Source organism: Cetorhinus maximus, chromosome 17 (genome assembly GCF_964194155.1).
Source record: "Cetorhinus maximus chromosome 17, sCetMax3.hap1.1, whole genome shotgun sequence".
In the NCBI taxonomy this organism is placed as follows: Eukaryota; Metazoa; Chordata; class Chondrichthyes; order Lamniformes; family Cetorhinidae; genus Cetorhinus; species Cetorhinus maximus.
Window position 1 is genome coordinate 78,095,898 of NC_135895.1, and position 27,242 is coordinate 78,123,139.

General features: G+C 46.9%; 1 protein-coding gene across 1 annotated transcript; it reads left to right on the forward strand.

Moving 5' to 3' along the window:
• Window positions 1-1,853: 1,853 nt before the first annotated feature.
• LOC144692693 (uncharacterized) lies at window positions 1,854-27,242 on the forward strand. Its single transcript, XM_078561785.1, has 6 exons — window positions 1,854-1,932; window positions 9,040-10,160; window positions 15,590-15,662; window positions 22,844-22,984; window positions 24,478-26,438; window positions 27,127-27,242. Exons 2-6 carry the CDS (start codon window positions 9,092-9,094, stop codon window positions 27,240-27,242), a joined length of 3,360 nt encoding a protein of 1,119 aa, XP_078417911.1. The 5' UTR covers window positions 1,854-1,932; window positions 9,040-9,091.

Genomic DNA, 27,242 nt, shown 5'->3' on the forward strand with positions numbered 1-27,242 from the left:
TAGGATCTTTTGCATTCATCTGAGGGAGTGGATGGGACCTCAGTTTAATGCCTCATCCAGAGGAAAGTGCCTGTTGTGGTGCAGCACTCTCTCAGTAGCGCACTGGGAGTATCAGCCTGGATTCTGGGCTGTGGTTTCTGGAGTGGGGCTTGAACCTTCTACTTTTGACTCGGGGGTGAGAGTTCCACTCAACTGAGCCACAGTTGGCACTTTGGTACAGCAAATGTATGAAATCAGTAATGAAGGATTCCTCACTAGTTATTAAGTTAACTGATAAACAGAGGCCTGCGAGCCATGCAGCACATACTGAAACGCATGCGAAAATAAAACTCTTGAGGCCCAAGGGGGTCTATCCTTGAGCTGACCAAATATTAAGCAGGATTCCTGTATGCATGGGTGCCTATACTGTCCATGATCGGTACATAAACACTGGTAAATACTTGCTAAGAGTAATCGGCATTTGAAAGGCACATGACTGAGAAGTTCACTGGTTTACACCGAGGGTTGCCAACTTTGGTTGGCCATATTTCTGGAGGTTTTAAATCACATGACCTCTAGCCACCCCACTTGGCCAATCAGCTTTTTTCTCTCTTCCCTGATATTTTTATAACCGATGAACAGGAGCCTTCAAATAAATTAAAATAAAGCGCTTTATTGCTATCCCTGTCCCAGCAAATTTTCTCTCCCTGTGTTTTCATTTGGCCTGCAGGGCTATCCGAGAGATTAATCTTAATCCCCGCAGGCTCGGGGCCTATCCTGCTGGCCTTATCTACAGGGGGAGAGCAGCAATTAGGAAAGAGAGCGTGAAACGTGTCAAAGCCTCAACTGCGAAACCCAGTGAGGTTTGTTGGCAAAGGCAGGATTAATCTTCTTATCAATCTCCAAGTGTAGTTCGTTTTAGATTCTTTTCCAGCAGCAAACTCAGTCTGCAGGTATAGAATTACAACAACACCACTCCTTAAACTGAACCTCAGCAGTCTCAGGAAATAAATTAGTTGGCAGCCGAACTCTTCAGGCTGACTCTGGGCTGCCTCCAATCGTCTGCCCCTGTCAGTTTTGCCTGTCGCCATGGAGACCAGTTAGATTTACACACATTTTTGCCTTTTATAGTCAGTCGTTTTTTTTCCCCTTTGGGTATTAGTTGGGTGCGCTGGTATGCAGTTTGAACTAATACAGCTACTCTCTCACACGCACATATACACACACACACACACACACACACACACGCACGCATTGTGTGCCTGCAGGCCACTGGAAGAAAAGTTTTATTAAAAAGAAAGGACTGTCGGTAATGTCGAGATCCACTTAAAGATGGCCGTGTACAGGAGCTGAAGGTGGGATGGATTTTACTCAGGTGTGTACGCATGCAGAACATGCAGAGAAAACCTGCAAAATGAAATGGCTAGAGTGACAGTAATGAGGTTACAAACTGCAGCTTGTGTGAGGGGATCCAGACTTTGACTTGGCTGTTAATCAGAACTTACTCAGGATAAGGAGTCTGCAGTCAAATGGCTGAATGGCTCCTAGCAGTCGCTAACACTCACTAAATCAACAGAAGGCTCGGGTTAAGAGCTTGTGTGGCTGCTTTTTAACAAAAGTATTTGTATGTAATATGTGTAGTCGAACATTGTACCTCTTTGGTCATAGTGTGTCTAATATAGCCTCAGCAACATTTATAAATCAATTTTAAATAGGGCGACCAGGCTTTCAAAAATCAAAACCAGAACAACAACGAAAATCCATGGGAAGGCGGGGGGGTCTGTGATGCGCAACATGGTGGGTGACCAATGGTGGGAGTCTGGGGGAGGGGCAGTGGAAGGTGGGAGGTCATGTGATGACATCTCCTGGAATATGTCCGGTCAGAGTTGGCAATGCTATTCAGTAGATCGTTTAAAGGGTGTCACCAGCAGCGGAACCCTCGGTGCCAAAGACGTAGCGGCAACTTCCTTGGAGATGTCAAGTGGGTGGCGGGGAGGGGGATTGGGGGGGAGGGATAAGGTCCACTGCGTGCGCAGCAATGTGATGTGATGGGTGTTTACTGGAAGAAGGACAAAACTTCACACAGATTTTCTTCCTTCCCAGGCCCAGTTTATATCTGACAAAATGGGAAAGGGTGAAAACCGGGACATTTGAGCTTTTTTTTTAGGGAAATGTCAGGACACCGGGATGCTTAATGAACAAGCGGGACTGTCTTGGCAAAACCGAGACATGTGCCCACCGTATCTCTAATATCGAAATATGTCCGGAGGAGCTCCTCGCAAGTTGAACGAGATGTGAAGTGCATTGCCGAGTTGGGGATGGAGCGGCTAGGGTGGACGGATTGGTCAAAGAGGTGGCTTTGCAAGGAAACTCTTAAAGGAACAGAGGAAAGCGGATGGGTTTTAGCGAGAGGATCCTGGCTGAAGGTTCAGCAGCCATTGGTGGAGTGAAGGCTGGGAGAAGATGCGCAGGAGAGTAAGAAGAATGCTCAAGGCAGTGGTGGGAGGTTGTAGGGTTACATAAGAAATAGGAGCCATTCAGCCATTCGAGCCCGCTCCGCCATTCCATGAGATCATGGCTGATCTTTTACTTCAACACCATGTTCCTGCGCTATCCCCGTATCCCCTGCTGTTTGTAATATATAGAAATCTATTGATCTCAGTTCGAGGAGGTCACAGAGACAGAGGGGGGCAAGGCTGTGGGTGCCGGTGGGGGTGGATGAGTTCAAATGTCAGAATTACAAAGCTAGAGTTTGATGGAAACATTTGAGGTGGAAATTAGGCCTTGTTGTATGGCCTGATCCGTTATTGGGTCAGCCCGTTTTTCAGGCTTTGTTGGTGGAGACCTAATTGAGGGGCCTAGCCCTGGCTTTCAGGCCCACTCGCTGATATTTGACATGACCTGCTCTGCTTGGGATTTATAAATGGTTGCTCGGTGACCATCACCAGGAGATAAGTAAGCCCCAGCTGTGGAGCCAGGAGGGTCCTTCCTGGGACCTAACCTTGGCGAGGCAGCTGGCTTGAAATTCTTTTCTTCAAACGGGGCAAATTGACTGTGGAGAACCTACAGGCCCCGCTAACCTGCAACTTTGATTTTAATGAGGACTGAGGCTCAAATTCGGGCCTAGTGGTAAAAGTGCATTATATTGTTGAAGTCAAAGGAAGCATACATTTATGGGGCTATAATGGGCTACCTGCCCACAAACACTCACTGTCGTGACAACCTTTGATGCGAATAGTACAGTAAGGAAAATTTTTAATTTCTTTAAAATGCATGTGTAATCTGTAATTGGTTTTAAGAATGTTTGAAAAGGATTTTTAAGAGTTTGCATGAACTGTAAAGGGATCAGTTATAATTTTGCTGGATAATAAGAAACACTAGTCCACGTGACCTGGTGATCCTTGTCCTGGAAGCAGCACCAACTGGAAGGAAGTTAAGACCAAAAGCCGTGCTGCCAGACATAAAGGAAGGCTGTAGACAGAGGAGGAGAGGAGAACAGGGAAAGCACATTTACAAGGAGCTTGTGTGTGTGTGTGTGTGTGTAATACAGTTAAACAGGACAGAAGCCAAAGAAAGGGTTAGAGCAGGAATCGTCAATTGGACAATTTTGCTGCTGCCGCTTCAGTTTTGCCAGAACCGCCCAGACCATTTAACCGGATGTATGAAGGGGATGGGATAAAAGAGTCTCTGGGTAATCTGTGCCATCAAGGCTGCTGTGAACCTAGCTAAGAACATTCTGCGGAAATGTGCTGTTCGGGTGACAACCACGTCCAGGAAACTTGGATGGAATACATTTGCCAGCGACTGCGACTTGAAGGCCGAATCAATTGAATGGGAAAGTGAGAGATCCTACATACCAGAGGCCAAATTAGAGAACCTTGGAACTGCACGTGGTATTAGATGCCTACAGGACCGATGCAGGTGCTTGCTGTTGTGTAAGATGGGCCTTTGTTGTATCAACTATTTAAAGTGAAATTTACTTTTTTATTTGAAATATCATTTGCTTGTTAATTCATGTTTAATTTGCTTTGGTTCTGGTTTGTGTTAAACTAAAAGTTGCAAAAGGTGAAATCTCATTGGTAATTTCCTCACTTGAGGGCCTTACAGTAAATTTGGTTGCTTTGGTTTATGGTTTCCACATGGAGATTATATCACGGTCCACGTGGTGTTAAAATTTAAAATTAACCCCCTTTTGACAGCTATCAACACTGATAAGCTACTGTGTAAAGGCAAATATTTCCTCCCAAAAGCCCTGGGTCTTGTTGTGAAAAGCCAATTGCAGCCATGAATTACTTACGGGAACATTGAACTTTTTAAGAAAGACTTGTGTGTTTTTAAAGAAATACGAACAAAGACACTGAGCCAAAGATGGCTGATAATGTAAGGTGACCACTTTCTGGAAAATTTCTATGCGGATTATACTGACAGACCTGTCCTGAGAGAACATGGAATGTCGCACCTGAAAAGGTGTCATGGCCTTTTTCAAGCAGAGACACTTGAAAGGGAGATAGGGAAGATGCAAAAGACTGATCTTTAATCTCCTGTGGTAGTGGAGACAAAAGATTGATTTGCACGTCTCAGCAGTCACCCAAAAATCCATCTCCTGTTGATTTATATATCAGAATGTGTAAATAGTTCTGATATGAATGTAAGACGACTATTTCCTCTCCTGGAATACGCAGAGGGGCAAAAGGGTTAAAAAGCTAGTGTGCTGTGAGAGTGACAACACAAGAAGACCAACTAATCACCCCGACAGTTGCAGGCGAAGTCTCTCTCTCTCTCTGCTGCTGGAGGCAGAAGCTGCAATCAAACAGGAAATAGGACAGCCTCTTCAGCTACCCTGCAGAACCAAGTGTCTCCAAACTCATTGCGAAACTGCCAAAGTCATCTCTACCGGAATCACCCAACTTATTGGCTGCAATGTACCACCATCTACGCCTCGCAGACTGGTCGTAGGCTGATTCATTTTTAAAATTTATTTTATTTGGACTCTTACATTCTCATTTCTGACCTGTGTGCATGTGTGTCGCATTTTTATTATTTTTCTCTGGTTTTAGTAACTAATAAACTTACTCTTTCTTTGACTCAAGAAAGCCTGGCTCCTTTTAAAAAATAAATACATTTGGACTGGGAAAAGGTACCCGCGAGGGATCAGATCCCTTTTAAATTAACCAACCAACGGTGTTGAATAACGAAGGGGAGCCAGCTCATTCCTCCTCACCAGGGAGCTTAACAAAATTGGGATCCTGTTCAGGGAGTTACCAAGGTGGGGGACCTTGCCCGGGGAGGGGGCGGTTGTAACAGTCTCAACATGCAGAGCATGAGTCAACATTTAAGTTGCATTTCAGTAAATGTCCAAATAGAAAAAGGTAGAGGTTTGAGGTCTTTCGTTGAAATCATGAGTTCTGAGGCAGGCCTAAAATTTGGGCCTCATCTTGAGAATCTCATTAGCATGTCCTAAAAAAACACCAATGCAGCACAAATGAAAATCATTCCAAGCCCTCAGTGCCCAAAAGAAGTCATTGAACTGGGGCACTCATGAGGCACAGCGACCGAGGGAAATATGATCATGGCCGTTTTTAATGTGGCCGATTTTGACGCAATAAAACTGCAGAAAATGCATCATTAGCAAGGGGAAATCCAAAAAAAATTGCATAAATCACTAGAAGGCACCAGAAGTGAGGCCTACATTTTAAATACAAATTGATAAGTTGTTCCGAACTGGCATAAATTCAGGAGATTTGCCCATAGCTGCACTTTTATCGGGGACGTGGATCTACACTGCTGAATAGTGGCTGCTGAAATTTCCCAGAATCGAGGAAATTCTGGTGTAGTGCAAATACAGAGCACAAGTCATTTCCGCCAGAATTTCCTTGATCGTTTGTGCAGGAGATCATTGTAAGGGCACAACCAATGCACGGTTTTTAGTTGCCAGCTGGCAGGAAATTCTGGGACGCGGTGTTTTAATAATGTAGTCTAGTCACTAACCCAATCAGTTATATTAGGTTTTCTTGGGTCATTACTGAGTCATCAGGCTTTCTGACTCCAGATGTCAGGAAATGACTTATCTTGGCAGTAAGCTAGCTGAGTAAACACTGACTGTGTATAATTGTCCAAACATCCTCTTACCTGATTGTTTGATTTTTCACCCACTTTCTCTTCTGCTGATATCAACCACTTTTGCTTTCATTCAATCTCATCATATGGCTGGCACTTACTGTCCATCCCGAGATGCCCTGTAAAGGTGGTGATGGGCCACCTTCTTCAACCACTTCAGAGGTCAGTAAAGAGGTTTTTTTTTTCCCCTTTGCTTTTTCATGTGGGCATTGCAGGCAAGGTCAGCATTTATTGCCCACCACTATTTGTTCTTGAACTGACTGGCTTTTGCTAGGTCATTTCAGAGGATAGTTAAGAGTCAGCCACATTGCTGTGAGTCTGGAGTCACACGTAGACCAGACCGGGTAAGGACAGTACATTTCCTCCTTTAAAGGACATTAGTGAACCAGATGGGTTTTTATAACAACCAATGGTCACCATTACTGAGACTAGCTTTATATTCCAGATTTTTATTAGTTCAATTTAAATTCCACCATTTCTTCTGGTGGGATTTGAACCCACATCCCCAGAGCATTAGTTTGGACCTCTGGATTACTAGTCTAGTGAGATTGCCACTATGCCACTTTCTCCCCTATAAACTGCGTAAGCACAGGACTGGAGTCACGTATCGGCCTGGCAAAAGATACCTAGCTGGCACCTGGACCAATGGCCCCGGGTCAAAACAATGCATTGCAGTGTTGCCTGAGATTGAATTTCAGAGCCCTTGGCCTGTGTGGGTCATCAGTCAGCGCAGGCATCGGGCCTAGCCTATCAACCTTATTCAAACTGGTTGTTGAGTAACCATTGTCATTGACGGGGAGCAGTGAGGTAGAATGGTGTGGAAGGCAAGTGTCACTAATCTGTGACATGGAATAAAAGGTTATGCTGTAGTTTTTATGGGGATTCAGAGTGCACAGTTCAGTAGGAAGAAAGAGCTTGCATTTAGTTAGCGCCTTTCACAACTACAGGAAGTCCCAAAGTACTTTACAGTCAAATATTTTTCAAGGATAGACACTATTGTAATTTGCTCTCAACAAGGTCTCGCAAGCAGAAAGCTGGTACCTCCTACAGTGCAGCAGTCCCTCAGTGCGACACTGTGAGCTTTAGCATAGATTATGTGGTTGAGTCTCTGGAGTTTGGCTTAAACTCACAACTTTCAGATTCTGAGGTGAGAATGCTGCCCACTGACACACAACTCTCATATAAAAGGGAATATTTCCTTCATGTGCCATGTATGGCAGAACCCGAAATACACTTGTCAAGTTGAGGCTTACAGCTTCAGAACATTGAGAAAATGCTCCTTTATTTTCACGTGCTGTTGTAATGAAACCAACACTAAGCTTTCTCTCGGCAGAACAGTGGGAATCCAACTTTAAATCTGATTGTTAAAAAATTAATTTACAGAATGTGGGCTTCGCTGGCTAGGCCAGCATTTATTGCCCATCCCTATTTGCCCTTGAGAAGGTGGTGGTGAGCTGCTTTCTTGAACCGCTGCAGTCCATGTGGTGTAGGTACACCTACAGTGCTGTTAGGGAGGGAGCTCCAGGATTTTGACCCAGTGACAGTGAAGGAACGGCGATATATTTCCAAGTCAGGGTGGTGTGTGGCTTGGGGGGGAGCTTCCAGGTGGTGGTGTTCCCATCTATCTGCTGCCCTTGTCCTTCTAGATGGTAGTGGTCGTGGGTTTGGAAAGTGCTGCCTAAGGAGCCTTGGTGAGCTTCTGCAGTGCATCATGTAGATGGTACACACTGCTGCTACTGTACGTTGGTGGTGGAGGGAGTGAAAGTTTGTGGATGTGGTGCCGATCAAATGGGCTGCTTTTGCTTTGTCCTTGATGGTGTCAAGCTTCTTAAGTGTTTTTAGAGCTGCACTCATCCAGGCAAGTGGTGGGTATTTATCACGCTCCTGACTTGTGCCTTGTGGCGGTAGACAGGCTTTGGGGAGTCAGGAGATGAGTTACTCGTCGCAGGATTCCTAGCCTCTGACCTGCTCTTGTAGGCACAGTATTTGTATGGCTAGTCCAGTTCAGTTTCTGGTCAATGGTAACCCCCAGGATATCGATAGTGGGGGATTCAGCGATGCCATTGAATGTCAAAGTGCGATGGTTAGATTCTCTCTTGTTGGAGATGGTCATTGCCTGGCACTTGTGTGGCACGAATGTTACTTGCCACTTAGCAGCCCAAGCCTGGATGTTGTCCAGGTCTTGCTGTATTTGGACATGGACTGCATAGGAATTGTTAGTGGGTAAAAGACCAAGGCCGGTCTAGTTCATTTGCACCCATCCTGATAATCGCACAATACAACAATATTGGAGCTGTTACCTAATCTTAGCATCCGCCTCCAAGAGGCAAAAGACCAGGAGAGCTCACAGTCTTGGGAACTCTGGAAAACATGGGAGTCCAAAGTCACCTGTCCCTCGAGCCCCAGCACTTACCACACGATGTGTCTCGAATCTCTCTTACGCTTTATTCCAAAATATTATTTTCAGAAGGCCTTTCTATCCAATAACTATTTGGATGAATCAATATTAACTGCCTCCGCCTGGAATCCTGTTTCACTTGCTCACTGAAATGTAGCTTCTGCTGGGAATGCTGAAAATCAGAAATACCACAGAAAATGCTGGAAATACTCAGCAGGTCTGGCAGCATTGGTGGAGAGGGAGATGTTTTAGGTTAATGATCTTTCATCAGGAAAGCTCCAATGATAAGTTGCTGACCTGAATTCTGTTTCTCCCTCCAGCTGCTGCCTGACCAGTTGAATATTTCCTATAGTTTCTGTTTTTATTGTTGTTTCCACAGGTTTGTTTTGAATTTACCTCCTTTCAAATCACAGGCTGGGCCCTCTAGTTCTATAGTTCTCGATGTTTAATGAGTATTGCAAGTAGGGGCCATGAAATCCAGCACCCATAAAACAAGAAACATTTTTCTTTACCTGTAGCTGATATTCTGTCTGTTTTCCTTCCAGATACATTTGAGTTGTTGCAAGACATCATTATCAGAAACCGTGGGATATCAAGATGGCAGAGAGTGGTGTCTCGCCCAATGGGCAGCTTCCAAGGTCACATGACCAAAGAGGCATCGTTGGCTCCGCTCCTCACAAAGGGAAGAGAGCAGCTAATTCTGCCAGTGAGCCCGAGACAAACGTGTCCTTAGAGTTCTCCAAGAACTACCCTGCACTCTGTCAGTGGATGCCAGGTCCAAACGTCTCGGTCCTCCAGCCCAATCAGCGGGTCCGGAGAGCGAACATGTCAGCGGGCAGAGCTGCTGTCCGACAGCCAGAGAGCCGAGGCTGCCCTGACCCGGGCAAACCAGGAGAGTGCACCCCTTCAGAAGAGTGTCCCCCTTCAGGAGATGGCCAGAGGGACAGGAGGCAGGAGGGAGAGCTGCATCCCTGTTTACAGAAACGCACCTACTTAACGGACAGGATCCTTAACTGTGAGGAGGGTCCGCTCGATGGAGGCAAGGGCACCTTAAGAAAGTGTACCAAACAGGGTATGTCGAGAGGGGCAGCGGGATTGGCCAATGCGGAAAACGCTCCTTGGCTGATTGGGGAGAAGCCTCAAAAATCGAATGCAAAGAATTGGAGTCCTCCAAAAGGGTTCTGGAAAGTTCTTGGGACGGAAAGCGGAGCGTCGCATGATAGGGGGGATACTTTTGACAATGAAATTCTCCAGAAGGAAACTTGGAATGCCAACGGCTCAGAGCATCCCAATGCCGACTATGGCAATGGGCCTGGGCAAAGGGGCCCGTCAGAGGAGCTGCTGGGGGCTGAAAGCTTTGACATCTCCACACTCAGATATGGAGAGTGGACTGCAGAGAAATGGAATGCGCACAAACCCGGCCATCTGGAGGGCCTCTGGAGGACAGACAGCTGGGAGAGTGTCAGCAGTAATGCCAGTTTGTTATCTCTGACAGAAAGGGTGGAGCTGAACCGCTCCATCCTCAAGTGGACACTGAGGCCTGCTCACCTCCAGCCAGGGCCTGGTGTTGAAAGCCTGCCCCAGCAGAAACTCACAGCACCTCACTGCCAATTCCAACCCAACCTGCTGGATGACATCTTACCAGGGAAGGCATGTATTAAGCAAGGTAAAGTCTTTCCTACATGGTGCTTGACAGTGCCTGGAACGTTCAATCCTCCTTCAATGGATTAGCTGTGTTTTTGCACAGTACTTTCACTCTAGTGCTTCCAAGCAGTCATTTCATTACCTTTGTGTGTGTCTGGATCCTGGGATTCCCTATCTAACACCATCACTGAAGGCCCATTACTGTAATGTTCTGCCTTTGACTCAGTATGGAAATTGCTGCTACATTTCAGTGGCCTTTGGGAGAGAGTCCACCATAGTGCTGATTATGGAAATTAAAATGGGGCAGGTTCTACATCATGTTCAAACCACAAAGCTACTATCATACAAGGTGAAAATCTAACCTTACAAAGTGATAAGTTTGTTCAGATTTTGCTCTTGTATTTCAGTGATTAGTGGAATATTCTCCACTTGCCTGGATGAGTGCAGCTCCATCGGCTCTGAGAAGCTTGACACCATCAAGGACAGAGCAGCCCACCCCATCCACAAACATTCACTCCCTCCACCACCAATGCACAGTGGCAGCAGTGTGGGTACCATCTACAAGATGCACTGTAGCAACTCAGCAAGCATCCTTCAACAGCACCTTCCAAACTCACAATCACTACCCTCGAGAAGGACAAGGGCAGCAGATACATGGGAACACCACCACCTGGAAGTTCCCCTAAAGGTCACTCAGCATCCTGACTTGGAAATATATCGTCGTTCCTTCACTGTCACTGGGTCAAAATCCTGGAACTCCCCTCCTAACAGCACTGTGGGTGTACCTACACCACAGGGACTGCAGCGGTTCAAGAAGGCGGCTCACCACCACCTTCTCAAGGGCAATTAGGGATGGGCAATAAATGCTGGCCCAGCCAGCGAATCCCACATCCTGTGAAAAGAATTTTTAAAAATCAGTGTGTCACTGAACCCATTGACTCAGCTCCCCAGAAGTCTCCCCTCGTCTGAAAGAAAGATTTGTATTCCTATAGTGCCTTTCACAACCTCAGGATATCCCAAAGTGCTTCCCAGCCAACAAAGCGCTTTTAAATTGTTGTAAGGCGGGAGAGGCAGCAGCCAATGTGAACAGCAAGATCCCACAGACAGCACTGAGTTAGTGATATGACTGAAATCAGTTGTGGGATAAATATTGACTAGAACACTGGAGAGAGCTCCCCTGCTCTTCTTCAAGATAGAACCGTGTCTTGTTTTTTACAATAACCTGAGAGGGCAGACCGAGGGCACCTCCGACAATGTAGCACTCCCTCAGTATGGCACCAGGGTGTTACCCTGGATGATGCGCTCAAGTCTGTAGAGTGGAACTTGAGTCATTGACTCAAGTCACTTGACTGAGAGGCGAGAGCTGTACGGACACTCAGCCACCGTTATCACACACTGAGTTGTTTATCTTTGCACTGCACTACGATTTGCACACGAGCATCATTATGGTGACTGCTCCATTGGCAGCTGTGATCTCCAATGGTGGGGTAAGGGACTGGACTGGTTCACTCTCCATCTGGGTGTGCATGTGAAACTACACCTCACCGGTCTTCTGGATGCGACATTCAACTGAAGCATTGCAAATTCTTCCCCCTCAAGTATTTATTCAATATTGAATCTGCTTCCATGACCCCCCTGCCCCCACCCCCCCACCCTCCCCCACCCCACCACTTACCTGCACGGCAGTCCAGATCATACTAACTCACTGTGTAAAAAGAAAATTCTCATCACGCCTGGTTTTTGCTAATCAGCCCATATCCTCCAGTTATTGAACAGAGACAATGCAGACAGTGTTGTAGTGGTAATGTCACTGGACTAGCAACCTGGAAGCACAGGCTAATGCTCTGGGTCCATGGGCTCCAATCCCACCATAGTAGCTGGTGGAATTTAAATTCACTGTATAAATCTGGAATTGAAAGTTACTCTCAGTAATGGTGACTATGAAACCATTGTTGAAAAAACTTGTCTGGTTCACTAATGCACTTAAAGAAAGGAAATCTCCCAGCCTGGCCTACATGTGACTCCAGACCCACAGAAAAGTGGTTGATTCTCACCCTCTGAATGGGTGTGGCAAGCCACTTGGATCAAGGGGAATTAGGGATGGGCAATGAATGCTGGCAGCAATGCCCGCATCTCATAAAAGATTAAATAAATTTACTTTATCAAAACTTGAATATTGCTGAAAAGAGAGACATGTTACTGAAGCTTTTCATCTTGCACTCATCAGGACAAACACAAGAATACAAAATTTCAAACAATCACAACAATTTATGTTACAGGAGAAAAGGGTGCCAAATTGGTTAGGAAGTTGACTCTGATTGGCCAAGGCATTACCATGGAGAAAGCAATAGGGAACCATAGACTCCCCAAGTTTTCGGGTAATTCAAAAAAGATGCAAGGCTTGAACATATTCCTTTTATTTGCAGAGAACGGGTCCCTGTGTATGAATGTATGTCACTTCTAGCAAGTATAAATGAGCCATGTTATGAATTCCCCATTGCATTCCCCATGGCCACACTTCAGCCAATCAGAGTCGATTTGCCAGCCAATCAACACCCCTTCCTCCCCCTCCCCTTCCCTCCCTTCAATTGATCCTTCACTTTCTGGTCCCATCTTCCTCCCTACCTCTAATGCCTCCTTCCTTCCTCCTCTTCCCTCTCCTCCCTTCCTCATCCCCTTCTTGCTCCTCTCCTCTTTCACATACCCTTCCCCCCTCCTTGCCCTTCCCCTCCCTCCTCCCCTTACCCTTCCCTCTCCTCTCCTTCCTCTCCTACCCTTCCTACCCCCTCCTACCCTTTCTCCTGCCCCTCCCTCTCTCCTACCCTTCCTCTTCCCCTTTCTCCTCCCCTTCCCCATTCTCTCCTTCTCCCTCCCCTGCCCTTCCTCACTCCATCCCTCCCCTTCCCTTCCCCCTTCCCTCTCCCTCCCCTCACTTACCCCTGCCTCTCACTCCCCTTCACTTCCCCTCCTGTCATTCCCACTCCACTCTGCTGCACTTCTCCCTACCCTCTCTTCCCCTCCACCCTACTCTTCCTTCCCTCTTACCCCTCCCCATTCCTCCTCTTGCCTCCCTGCTCGACATAGCCATGTCTATTTTTTTATTTGTTCACAGGAATTGGGAGCTGCTGGCTAGGCCAGCATTTATTGCCCATCCCTAATTGCCCCTTGAGAAGGTGGTGGTGAGCTGCCTTCTTGAACTGCTGCAGTCCATGTGGTGTAGGTACACCCACAGTGCTGTTAGGGAGGGAGTTCCAGGTTTTTGACCCAGCGACAGTGAAGGAACGGCGATATATTTCCAGGTCAGGATGGTGAGTGACTTGGAGGGGAACTTCCAGGCGGTGGTGTTCCCATGTGTCTGCTGCCCTTGTCCTTCTAGATGGTAGTGGTCATGGGTTTGAAAGATGCTGTTGAAGGAGTCTTATGAGTTACTGCAGTGCATCTTGCAGGTGGTACACACTTTTGCCAGTGTGCATCAGATGGTGGATGGGGTGCCAATCAAGTGGATTACTTTGCCCTGGATGGTGTTGAGCTTCTTGAGTGTTGATGGAGTTTCACTCATCCAGGCATTTGTTGCATTAAATTATCTGAAGACATTGAAAATGAAAATAATGATTAAAACTCATCATGGAAACCAATAATTGACATTTTTACATTTTATGGTGGTGAGCATGGTGATACACAAGGTAACATTATTGCGTGGGATAGGCTGGATAAGCTATTAGTTATTATCCATATATTTGTGTATTGACTTAACTGTCGCTATCATTTTTGAATAACTCAAATTTATAGGTGTTAAAAGTTACTCCACCATTGATGCATATGTTTTTGATGTGTTAATGCATTAAGATGGGACACATGGGTTAGGTTTTAACCTATAAGGACACAGTTATTTCAGCCAATAATGGCTGTGCTGGGAGAATGGATCCTTCTTTCACGTGTGGGAGGATAACAAGTTGGATTTTTAAAACGTTTTTCATAATGTATTTTCAGATGCAGTAACATGAAGAGTAATGTAAAGAGGAAGTAAGGAGGCTACAAAGTGACCAAATTATCCAAATTCAGAGGGATCTGGGTGTGCTAGTGCATGAATTACAAAAGGCTAGCATACAGGCACAGCAAGTAATTAGGAAAGCTAATAGAATGTTATTTATTGCAAGGGATTTGAATACAAAAGTAGGGAGGTTATGCTTCAGTTGTGCAGGGCACAAGTGAGACCACATTTAGAGTACTGTGTACAGTATTGGATTCCTTATTTAAGGAAAGATGCAAATGCATTAGAAGCAGTTCAGAGAAGGTTTACTGGGCTAATGCCAAGAATGGAAGGGTTATCTTATGAGGAAAGGTTGGACAGGTTAGTTTTGTATTTGCTGGTGTTTAGAAGAGTAAGAGGCCACTTGACTGAAACATATAAGATCCTGAGGGGTCTTGACAGGGTGGATGTGGAGAGGATGTTGCCTCTTGTGGGAGAATCTAGAACTAGGGGTCACAGTTTAAAAAGAAGGGGTCTCTCATTTAAGGCCGAGATGGGGAGAAATTTTTTCTCTCAGAGGGTTGTGAGTCTTTGGAACTCTCTTCGTCAAAAGGTGGTGGAAGCAGAGTCTTAGAATATTTTTAAGGCAGAGCTCGATAGATTCTTGATAAACAAGGGGTTGAAAGGTTATTGGGGGTAGGCAGAAATGTGAGGTTGAGGTTACATTCAGATCAGCCATGATCTTATTGAATGGCAGAGCAGGCTTGAGGGGCTGAGTGGTCTACTCCTCCTAATTCATATGTATGTATTTAGTTTTTTGTAAAGCGATTAAGTAAGCCACGAATGAGGTTTATAAGCCAACTGTCAACATAAATCAATTTATGTTTGAAAAAAATAGACACTCGTGACTTTTAGATCAAATCTCTTGACTTTTAAGAGTTTGTCCCATGAGTTATAAGATGGTGGGGTTGGCATTTACTGAATGGAGTATCTTAAAGGAAGTGAGGGAGAGAGAGAGAGAGAGGTGAAGAGGTTTAATTTCCAGAATTTAGGCCGGCCTAGGTAGCTAAACATATAGGGCGGCTAAAAATTGGGCCTGACATATTCAGCAGTGGGATGAAGGCCTGTGACCCCACATTGTCCATTTCACGCTTAATAAATGGGTGCGATAGACACTAATTTCTACCTCTCTGCATTTAAGTCCTCAGGTCTCTGTGCTCATTCACACACCCCTTTACATTGAGTGTAATCTTCCATTCCTCGATTTCACTCCCGAACTGTAGACTTTCCCTCATGAGCTTGTAGCTGCCACCAGCTTGCCCCCTCTCCAGCCTGCCTTTGTCCTCTTGGAGCCTTCCATTGCCCTGCTTCTCTGTTTTCTGAAGCTACGCCCTGCCTTTTTTCAATGGAGCAGTTTCTGAGACTGTGCTCCCCAATGCCGAGTCCACACCTTTGATTTGAACCATTCTTTCTTTCCCCAGGCTGCGGGACAGTGCAGAGCGACAGTGACTGGGACTCGGGGATTTCACTGCAGGAGCCTGATTGTGGAATGAGGTATGGAGCATATTGCTGTCGATCTGTTCATACTGTTTCCAGGGTTTGGTGGCTGAGGGTACACACTGCTGTGCCAGATGTTGAACTCTTTTTAAAGGGACCACCTATAGTAAAAGGAGCAAATCATTCAGCTTCTCAAGCCTGTTCCTCGAGACTATTTACCCACTTTCTCTCCATTTATCTTTATATCCTTACCCAACAATATCTAATAACCTGTCTTGGGAGATTGAACATGGTGAGGGAGAGAGTTCCAGATTTCCACTAGCCTTTGTGTGAAGAAGTGCTTTCAGATTTCACCTCTGAACAGCCTAGCTCTAAGCTTAAGGTTGCACTGCCTCGTTCTGTACCTTCCCACCAGAGAAAATAGTACCTATCAATCCTTTATTCATCTTAATCATTTCAATTCAATTAAATCACCCTTCAACCTTGCGTATAATGCTTTCTTTTAGCTGTTTTAGAAGTGAATATAATAATCACCTAAACCCCCACCTCGCACATATTTCTGATCTTTGCGCTGTCACTTTCTTTTCACATAAACTAAAAGAAAACAAAATGTCCAAATAGTTCTTGGCCCACTAAATTAATGTCTATGTCAACATCACAGTTAGATGACGCCACATAATGCAATATAATGCTTATACCTCCTGTCCACTAGGGGAGCCTATGTTTTCATATTTCATATTGTGTAGTAAGCATTTTATTAAATAGAGCACCCTTTGTCCAGCGGTTTACCCCTCTCCCATTATAAAGATGTCCTTCTCGTATGAGGGGTACAGGTTCTCCATCACTTTGTACATAGTACTGTGTACAGTATTGGTCTCCTTATTTAATGAAGGGTGTAGATGTGTTCGAAGCAGTTCAGGGAAGGTTTAGCACAATAATACCTGGGCCAGGATATTTAGTTCAGCGAGCGGGTGGGGGTGGGGCCTGCTCGCTGACGTGTAAAATTACGCGCGATGATGTCGGACGGAACTCCCGACGTCACCCCGCCTCATTTCAATTTTCAGGTCGGCAGGGGTGTGGCTAAGTCAGTTGTGCGCCCGCCGACCTGTCAACGGCCAATTGAGGCCATTTAAAACAGTAATTAATGGACCTGCCTGTCCAACCTTAAGGTTAGCGGGCAGGCCGGGAGCCCTGGCGGGCTTCAGAAAAAGCACGAAACCTCATCCACGGGTGGGATGAGGTTTCATGAGGGTTTTTAATAATTTAATAAAAGTATGATTAAAAGTGATGGACATGTCCCAACACATGTGACAGTGTCACATGGGACATGTCAGGGGAATTTTGTTTTTGTACATTGACCATTTTTAAATTTGGCGCTGATCCCCCTGAGGCAGCACTTAGCCTCAGCGAGGTGAGTGCGCTTTTTCGTGCGCATGTGTGAAAGAGCGCACTCTCGGCTGAGGGAATCCCCCCCCGCACAGGGAGTGCATAGCGCTTCCTGGTGGACGTCACGCTGGGCAGGCCTTAATTGGCCCCCCCCATGTAAAATGGCGGTGCCCCCCCCACCCCACCGATTGAGGGCACCGATCGGAGGCGCACATGCACGCGCCCACTCCTGCACTTCACCCCCAACGCGGGGAAAATTCTTCCCCTGGAATGGGTGGGTTGTTTTATGACGAAAGGTTAGACAGGTGAGTCTTCTATCTTAGAAGAGTAAGAGATGACTTAATTGAAACCTTTAAGACCCTGAGGGGTCTTGACAGGCCGGATGTGGAGAGGGTGTTTCCTCTTGTGGGAGAATCTAGTACTAGGGATCACTGTTTAAAAATAAGGGGTCGCCCATTTAAGACAGAGATGAGGAGAAATGTTTTTCTCTCAGGCGGTTCTGAGTCTTTGGAACTCTCTTCCTTAAAAGGCGGTGGAAGCAGAGTCTTTGAATGTTTTTAAGGCAGAGGTGCATAGATTCTTGATTAACAAGGGGGTGATATGTTATTGAGGGGGTAGGTGGGAATGTAGAATTGAGGTTACAATCAGATCAGCCATGATCTTATTGACTGGTGCAGCAGGCTTGAGGGGCCAAGTGGTCTACTCCTACTCCTAATTCGTATGTTGGTATCACTGGTGTCCTCAGGGTCTGATCCCAACTGCTCTGTTTTCACATGCGAGTCTGGCAGGCTATTCAACCATCAAGAGGCATCATGTACTCACGCATTGCCCACAGGCTTGTAGGGATGACTAGACAGTAGGGGATGACCTCAGTTAGGAAGTCAATTCTCTGTCGTTCGAGTGAAGACTTATTTTTATTTTGTTGCTACTTATTTCCTTTTTTTAGCTCTGTCCATACTCTCCGTATTCACTGTGGTTCTCCCCTGCATTGCCTACATTGCAACAGTGACTATACTTTATTTTCTGTGGCATGTTTTAAGATACACACAAATATGAGATTCATCCATCTCCTCAAATTCGAAACAAGGCAACCAACAATTTCAAATGGTCATGTAATCATTTTAAAAACTGGGTTATGTTCTCTTTCCGTCTTTACTCGGTTCATTTCGGAAAGATCTCTCATGGCTCGTAGATCAAGAACTGCGATGGCCCCTTTCACTCTCCTCTGAACGCCCCCTCCCCACCCCCCGAATTAAAACTCCTTTCAATCCTCCTGGACCTGATAGCAGTAGAGGATGAGGCTCATTACTGACCAATATTCCACGACTCATCCCCTGCCTCAACCTACCTGCTCCTGCAACCCTCATCTACACTTTTGTCACCTCCAAGCGGACTATTGCAATGCTCTCCGCTGCTCTTCCAGCCCACACAAAACATCAGCTCTTCCAACACGCTGTTGCCTGTATCTTAAATCATGCCAAGTCTCATTTACCCATCAATTTGCAGGTCACACAAAAATTGGCCATACGGTTGACAATGAAGAGGATAGCTGTCAACTCCAGAATGATATCAATGGTTTGGTTGAATGGGCGGAAAAGTGGCAAATGGAATTCCATCCAGAAAAGTGTGAGGTGATACATTTGGGGAGGGCAAACAAAGCAAGGAATACTCGATAATTGGGAAGTTATTGAGAGGGGTAGAGGAAGTGAGAGACCTTGGAGTTCATGTCCACAGGTCCTTGAAGGTGGCAGGACAGGTGGACAAGGTGGTAAAGAAAACATATGGAATGTTTTCCTTTATTGGACGAGGTATTGAACACAAAAGCAGGGATGTAATGCTGGAGCTGTATAAAACGCTGGTTAGGCCACAGCTGGAATTTTGTGTACAGTTCTGGTCACCACACTACAGAAAGGACATAATTGCTTTGGAGAGAGTGCAGAGGAGATTTACAAGAATGTTGCCAGGGTTTGAAAATTGTAGCTATGAGGAGAGATTGGATAGGCTGGGGTTGTTTTCCTTGGAACAGAGGAGGCTGAGGGGTGACCTGATTGAGGTGCACAAAATGATGAGGGGCCTAGAAAAGGCAGCTCACCACCACCTTCTCAAGGGCAGCTAGAGATGGGCAATAAATGCAGGCCCAGCCAGCGAAACCCACATCCCGTGAATGAATAAAAAAACAGGAAAGACCTGTTTCCCCTAGCTGAGGGGTCAGTTACCAGGGGGCACAGATTTAAGGGGATTGGGAGAAGGATTAGAGGAGACATGAGGAAAAACTTCTTCACCCAGAGGGTGGTGGGTGTCTGGAATTTGCTTCCTGGTTTGCTGGTTGAGGCTGAAACACTCGACTCATCTGAAAGGAACCTGGACCTGGACCTGAAGCTTTGGAACCTGCAAAGCTACGGACCAGGAGCTGGAAAGTGGGATTAAAATGAGCGGCTAGTTTCTTTTTAATTTTTCTTTCTTGGTTGGTGCAGACACGATGGGCCGAATGGCCTCTTTCTGTGCTGTAACTTTTCTATGGTTCTATGGTCCTAATTCAGTGCCAGCTGACCAACACCAGCTCCTGGTCTGACAACAGCACAATTTATCAAATCCTCACCCTCGCTTTCAAATCTCAGCCCCTCGTGACCTGTGTAATCTCCCTCTGGCCTCCAAGCCTTTGGGATCTTTGCTGCTCCTCAGATTCGGGTCTTGAGAATATTCCTCATTTTATTGGTCCACCAATGGTGGCTTTGCTCACATCTGCCATGGCGCGAAACTCTGGAATTGCATCCTTGCCCCTCTCCGCCTCCCGAACTATTTCACCTCTGTCAAGATGCTCCCCAAATTTGATTTCTTTCCTCACAAGTTTGGACATTGGTCCAGATACCTTCTGCTGCGGCTTGGGATCAAACACCTCAGCTTATTTTTTACTTATCATATTTGTGATTTAACTATTTAATGCTGCTGTTAAGGGTCATGAGATATTTTGCAAAGTGAAAGCAGCTAAAACATCCGTCAAAGGCTGTCAGTGTACACAGTCCATTCCAGGATTGGCTGTCAGTGTACACAGTCCATTACAGGACTGGCTGTCAGTGTACACAGTCCATTCCAGGATTGGCTGTCAGTGTACACAGTCCATTCCAGGACTGGCTGTCAGTGTACACAGTCCATTCCAGGACTGGCTGTCAGTGTACACAGTCCATTCCAGGACTGGCTGTCAGTGTACACAGTCCATTACAGGACTGGCTGTCAGTGTACACAGTCCATTACAGGACTGGCTGTCAGTGTACACAGTCCATTCCAGGACTGGCTGTCAGTGTACACAGTCCATTCCAGGATTGGCTGTCAGTGTACACAGTCCATTCCAGGATTGCCTGTCAGTGTACACAGTCCATTCCAGGATTGGCTGTCAGTGTACACAGTCCATTCCAGGATTGGCTGTCAGTGTACACAGTCCATTCCAGGACTAACTGTCAGTGTACACAGTCCATTCCAGGATTGCCTGTCAGTGTACACAGTCCATTCCAGGATTGGCTGTCAGTGTACACAGTCCATTCCAGGACTGGCTGTCAGTGTACACAGTCCATTCCAGGACTGGGTGTTAGTGTACACAGTCCATTCCAGGACTGGGTGTTAGTGTACACAGTCCATTCCAGGACTGGGTGTTAGTGTACATAGTCCATTCCAGGATTGGCTGTCAGTGTACACAGTCCATTCCAGGACTGGGTGTTAGTGTACACAGTCCATTCCAGGATTGGCTGTCAGTGTACACAGTCCATTCCAGGACTGGCTGTCAGTGTACACAGTCCATTCCAGGACTGGGTGTTAGTGTACACAGTCCATTCCAGGACTGGGTGTTAGTGTACACAGTCCATTCCAGGACTGGGTGTTAGTGTACATAGTCCATTCCAGGATTGGCTGTCAGTGTACACAGTCCATTCCAGGACTGGGTGTTAGTGTACACAGTCCATTCCAGGACTGGGTGTTAGTGTACATAGTCCATTCCAGGATTGGCTGTCAGTGTACACAGTCCATTCCAGGACTGGGTGTTAGTGTACACAGTCCATTCCAGGACTGGGTGTTAGTGTACACAGTCCATTCCAGGACTGGGTGTTAGTGTACACAGTCCATTCCAGGACTGGCTGTCAGTGTACACAGTCCATTCCAGGACTGGGTGTTAGTGTACACAGTCCATTCCAGGACTGGGTGTTAGTGTACACAGTCCATTCCAGGATTGGCTGTCAGTGTACACAGTCCAAACCAGGACTGGGTGTTAGTGTACACAGTCCATTCCAGGATTGGCTGTCAGTGTACATCGTCCAAACCAGGACTGACTGCCAGTGTACACAGTCTAATCCAGGACTGATTGTCAATATACACAGCCTAATGCAGGACTGACTTCAGTGTACACAGTCTAATCCAGGACTGGATGTCAGTGAACACCATCCAATCCTGAACTGGGTGTCAGTGTACACCATCTGATCTAGGACTGGCTGTCAGTGTAGACAGTTTAATCCAGGACTGAGTGTCAGTGTACACAGTCTAATCTAGGACTGGGTGTCAGTGTAGACAGTTTAATCCAGGACTGAGTGTCAATGTACATAGTCTAATCCAGGACTGACTGTCAGTGTCCACATTCTAATCCAGGACTGACTGTCAGTGTACACAATCTAATCCTGAACTGACTGTCAGTGTCCACAGTCTAATCCAGGACTGACTGTCAGTGTCCACAGTCTAATCCAGGACTGACTGTCAGTGTCCACAGTCTAATCCAGGACTGGCTGTCAGTTTAAACAGTCTAACCCAAGACTGATTGTGAGTGTACACAGTCTAATCCAGGACTGGGTGTGAGTTTAAACAGTCTAATCCAGGACTGAGTGTGAGTGTACACAGTCTAATCCAGGACTGGGTGTGAGTTTACACAGTCCTATCCAGGACTGGGTGTTACGGTGCCTTGAAATGTGTGAATGCTGACTTCAGAAGGATCCTCCCTGTGGGGATTATTTTCTATGTCAGTGAATGGAATGTAACGCGGGCAGCCTGTTAGCTCCCTGGGTGTAGACGGGTTTGTGAGGTTTAGGCTAACTCCCCACGTGCCTCCACTTATAAATCCAGACCTGAGAATTCAGATGGGGTCTGAGTGCTGGGCTTGTTAACGGGCTGGCCAATAGATAGCAGCCAGTGTGAGAAAGCTCTCCTGCATTCTGAGCTCTGGATCAGTGTGTCTCCTTTGCCCGTCGGCTTGCTTTTCTTTGAGCTGCTGGTTTTCTTTATTTGGATAAGTTACTGTTATCCCCAATTAAATCGTCCTCCAGTTTCTCCAAATTCCGGCCCCCTTGGCTCTTTCTTCAGCACTCTTGCGCCTGTACACAAAGGTTTGTCTGTGTGTGTGCGCGTGTGTGTGTGTGTGTGTGTATGTGTCTGTATTTGTGTGTATGTTTGTTTATGTGTGTGTCTGTGTTTGTGTGTTTGTATGTGTGTCTGTGTATATGTGTGCGTCTGTGTTTGTATGTGTATGAGTGTGTCATTGTGTGTGTGTGTGTCTATGTCTGTGTCTGTGTGCATGTGTCTGTGTTTGTGCATATGTCTGTGTATGTGCGTGTCAGTGTGTGTGTGTCTGTCTGCGTGTTTGTGTGTGTGTCTGTCTGCGTGTGTGTGTGTGTGTGTGTGTGTGTGTCTGTCTACGTGTGTATGTGTGTCTGTGTCTGTGTCTGTGTGTGCTTGTGTGTGTGTGTGTGTGTGTGTGTGTGCCTGCGTGTGTGTGTGTGTGTGCCTGCGTGTGTGTGTGCCTGTGTCTGTGTGTGTGTGTGTGCTGCCTTGTAGCTTTGTTAACTCTGCTAATCACTGTGTGTTCCTAATCTACCTGACAGAGTCTTTGTGTCGTCCAGCCAGCTGCCACTGAGTCGCAGACACGAGCAGGCGAAGAGACTGCTGGAGAGAGCTCGGATGAAGGCCCGAGCCAGCCCTCTCAAAGCCGACCACAGCATTCTGCCCATAGAGAGGAACCCTCTGTAAGTGTCACTCTTAGCTGTCTTCAACCTCAATGAGCCTGCAACACAGGAACAGACGCTAAATTTAGCAGGGCCCCAGTAAGATCACTAACATCAGTCGATCTATAGTTAACTACAAGCTTAAACTGAACAATCTCTATTCACTTAGGAACAGGAGGAGGCCATCTCAACCTGCTGAGCCTCCCTCGATGGGAGCAGAGTCGAGAGAGCCACATGTCACCCCCCCCACTCCTTCTTCACCCCCACCACCATCTCCACACTGAGGGTGGGCTCCACAATTAACCCCAGTGCCAAAAGCTAGCTCCCACGCGACAGTAATACCTTAGGGGGTTTGATTGTGGTGCATTATGGTGAATTTTTTTTATTCTTTCGTGGGATGTGGGTGTCACTGACAAGGCCAGCATTTATTGCCCTTGAGTTGTATGCTTGCTAGGCCATTGCAGAGGGCAGTTAAAAGTCAGCCACATTGCTGTGGGTTTGCAGTCAGATGTAGGGTCGATCAAGTAAGGATGGCGGATTTCCCTCACTAAAGGGCATTAGTGAGGCAGATGGGTCTTCCCCTCATGATCAATGATAGTTTTTTGGCTTTAAATTCCAGATTTTTATTAATTGAATTTAAATTCCACCAACTGCCATGATGGGGTTTGAACCCATGTCCCCAGGCAGCCTAGGCCTTTGGATTACTAGTCCAGTGACATTACCCCTAAGTCACCATTTCCCTCATGCGATCAAAAGTTTCTGGTTAAGCAGTGAGAACCGGAGATGTAAGCAGCTATCTCTGTCCAGGGAAATGTGTTCCTAGGATGGGCAGAAAAACAGAGAAGGATGTTGATGTTTGCATGGACGGATTTGGAAATGGGATAATTGAACTGAGAATGGGCGCATTCCTGTCAGGATCAGAGCTGCTGTTCTAACCTAATCACCTTCATATTTGTGTTCAGATTGTCAGTGTTGTTCCCTGACACTGTGAAAAACTGAATGAAAATAGTGACACTGGCAAAGAGAAGGCCTTACTTTCAAACTCATTCTCCTTTGAAATAGCGCCTTGGGATCGTGATGTCCTCCTGGGAGGGCAGATGGGGCCTTGGTTTAATGTTTCATTTGGAAGATGACACCTCTGACAGTGTAGCACACTCTCAGTGCTGCACTGCCAACTTAAAGCTAACTTCTGTGCGCGAGACTTTGGAGTGAGTACCTGATGTCATGACCTTCGAACTCAGAGGGTAGCGTGGTACCACGGAGACATGACTGTCATGGACAACAATATTCTTTCCATTTTCTTTCTCATTGGAGAAATGTTGAGTCTTAGTTGCTCCCATGACTGCCCAAGAGAGTGTCAATGAGAAGCAATGTATTGCCATTTTGTGGCATTGTGCATTGATAAATACCCACATTATGCCACTGAGCTGCCTTGGTATTCCACTGGGTCGGACTCTTGGTTCAGTAAAGGCGCAGCCTGGTAAAATAACCACTTATTTCTGCTCACTTGGCAGGGAAGCCAGTACAGACAGCACCTCTTCACCAAAGAGAGGCCCATTCTCCAGAGATGGACCCTCTTCAAACGCCCGTAACAGCGGCTACCTCAGCGACTCCTCCAGCGGCGAGTCGCACTGCGGGCTGCGGAAGAAGCGGAGCCAGTCCCCGAGCCGCGTGAGGTTCGAGGACGAGTCCACGCAGGAGGCTGAAGTGCGCTACCAGCTGCGGAGGAAGTGCGGCACCGAGTACTCAGCCCACCATGGCCCGAAGGTGTTGATGCCAAGGCCCGGCCTTCCGGCCTATGGGCTGCCCGGGAAGGAGGGCTTGCCGAAGGCTAGCTCAGGAGATGGCAGCAAAACTTACTGTAAAAATAGGCAGGGCCGGGGGACCTGGAGGAGCGGTGGCAATCCGATAACCAATGGAGAAAAACCCCCAGACAAGACAAACATTTCTCATATCAACACAGCAATCTGCATCGATGGAAAGTGCAGTTCTTGTGGGTCTCACATCATTTCAGATTCCAAATCTGGTAGCTTTGCACCTCCTTCTTATACATTTCCAGATATTAGGACCGTCCCCCAAGAAAAGGAACTCTACCTGCCCAAATGGCATGAACTTCCCCTGGATACTGCAACAAGGGTAAAGACCAACTTGACTGTGGAGGCTGGAGATGTTGGGTCGCTGTCCACCAGGGCCGTGCCCTGCTGGGTTCTTCCATCAGAGCACAGGATCAGAACTGAGCCCATCAGGGAAACGTACATTGGAGATGTGACTTCCATTGATGACATCTCTGTGGTTGACGGGGAGGAGGTGGCTATTTCTTGCCAAGACAATGCTACTGAGGTGAACGATAGGGAAGGCGCCACAGTCTCCGCCTACTGTTATGCCATCGTATCGGGCAGCAACATGAGGACTACAGATGGTTTGAAGCTGAATGCCAAAGACATAGATTGGCCAAGGAGAGGCACTGGGGAGAAGAGTGTCGCCTTTGAACCTGCAAGTGCCACAGCCGACTGCAAATCAAAGTCTAGAAGGAAAACCATGGATGGAAGGGGAGTCTGCACCCAGCAAGTTCAGTGCCAAAGGAAGGAGCTTGTCAACAGCAGTCAGGAGCTAAGGAACTCTGCTGATCCCAAGCCAGTGATCAGTATGTCAAAGGACAGTCATGTAGCAAGCCCAGGCTCAGAGCGGGTTACGGAGACCTCTCCTGACCTGCTGCAGCCTACTCCGCAGTCCCCATCTCCAACGTCAGACCAAAGCTCCAAGCAGAGTAGGGAGCGAGTAACCGTACACAGCTCACCTGTCCCTCGGAAAAGGGGCACAAGGTCGCTCGGAAGTGGTCAGGTCAAGGAGATTCCACCCTCTCTCCATTCCCAAAACAGATCCAGGGTGCTCAACTCACACCCCACCGACCCAACACTTCCCTCACAGTTTATGAATAAGACTTCCTGTCAACATCCTCTTCTCAAAAGGCCACTGATCAACAGAGCTAACCTGACAATCCCATCCACTTCCCAGCAGAGCGGCGTGCCCCTAACCCTCAAGAGCCAGCCTGCAACGCACCTTAGTACCTGCTCATCTCCTCAGTATAGGCTCGTTCATTTAGATCCGCCTGGTAATGATGGAAGCCTGCCTAATTCCCAAGCTGTTCTGGAAACTTCTTCTCTCCAACCTCAGCAACCAATGCCAAATGACCACATTCTTGCTTTGCACACTTCAGACCCTTCAGCTCACTGTCTGTCCAGTTCTGCCATTCGGCTGCCGAAGGACACAGTGACCATTGGCTGCAGCAGTCAAAGTTTAGGGAACTACAGGTCAGAGGTCGGAATGAGAAGTTCGCAGGTAGCCAATCAGTTCACTGATGCAAGTGGGGGGCTGTCGCGCCCTGAACACCATGACTCCGTCGAGCCCACCAAGAACAGAAACTGTCTTACCAGTGCCAGTGCTGAACAGAGTGCTGAAACAAATAACAAAACAGGTAAGTGGACACTCTGTACGGTATCTGCTGAAAGGGCAGGGCAATGGTATTATGAAACTCATGGCCTAGAAATTCAATGGGGTACGACCTGTTTTTTGGGTGTTGTTTGGCGTCCTCCATCTCCAAGATGGTGGGTAGGAAGTGGCTTTCACGCCATATTGGTGTACACACTAGTGTCTATTCCCAGTGCCCAAAACAGACGGTAGGACCTACGAATATGTAAATAATGGGCCTAGCCCCTGCTTGGGGTCCTGTCTGCTACATTGAGTTGCCATGATGCAAACTATGGTCAGAAAACTAAGGTAATCAAACAGCCTAATGGCGACAATCTTGGCCTCCACGCTCCCTTCCATCCAAATGCCTTCCCGAATCTGCAGGGCTATGGGCCGGGTGCAGGAAGGTGGGATTAGAATGGGCACCTGGGTGTCCTCGGGCTGGCATGGACAAGATTGGCCGAATGGCCTCCTTCTGTGCTGTAACTTTTCTATGGTTCTATGGTTCAAGCAGAACAACACCAGCTCCTCCAGTTTCTCCACATAACTGTGGACCCTCATCCTTTGTGCCATTCTGGTAAATCTCCCCTTCATCTCCAAGGCCTTCCTGCGGTGCCCAGAATCATGGAATACTCCAGTTCACGTCAATCAAGTGTTTTCTGAAGGTTTCTCATTAGCCTCCTTGCTTTTAATAGAGCCATGGGCAGAGTTTTATGGCCCCATCGCAGTAAGGATGTCACTGGACTTTGACGGTATCATAAAATCCTCTGCTGTAAAATTCCGCCCCAGGGATTCGATACACAGTTTTTAA

Coding starts and splice junctions, on each gene's coding strand:
- LOC144692693 (XM_078561785.1), top strand. CDS start 9,092: ATGGCAGAGAGTGGTGTCTCGCCCAATGGGCAGCTTCCAAGGTCACAT. Junction 10,161..15,589: donor GAAGGCATGTATTAAGCAAG/GTAAAGTCTTTC, acceptor TTCTTTCCCCAG/GCTGCGGGACAGTGCAGAGC. Junction 15,663..22,843: donor GAGCCTGATTGTGGAATGAG/GTATGGAGCATA, acceptor TCTACCTGACAG/AGTCTTTGTGTCGTCCAGCC.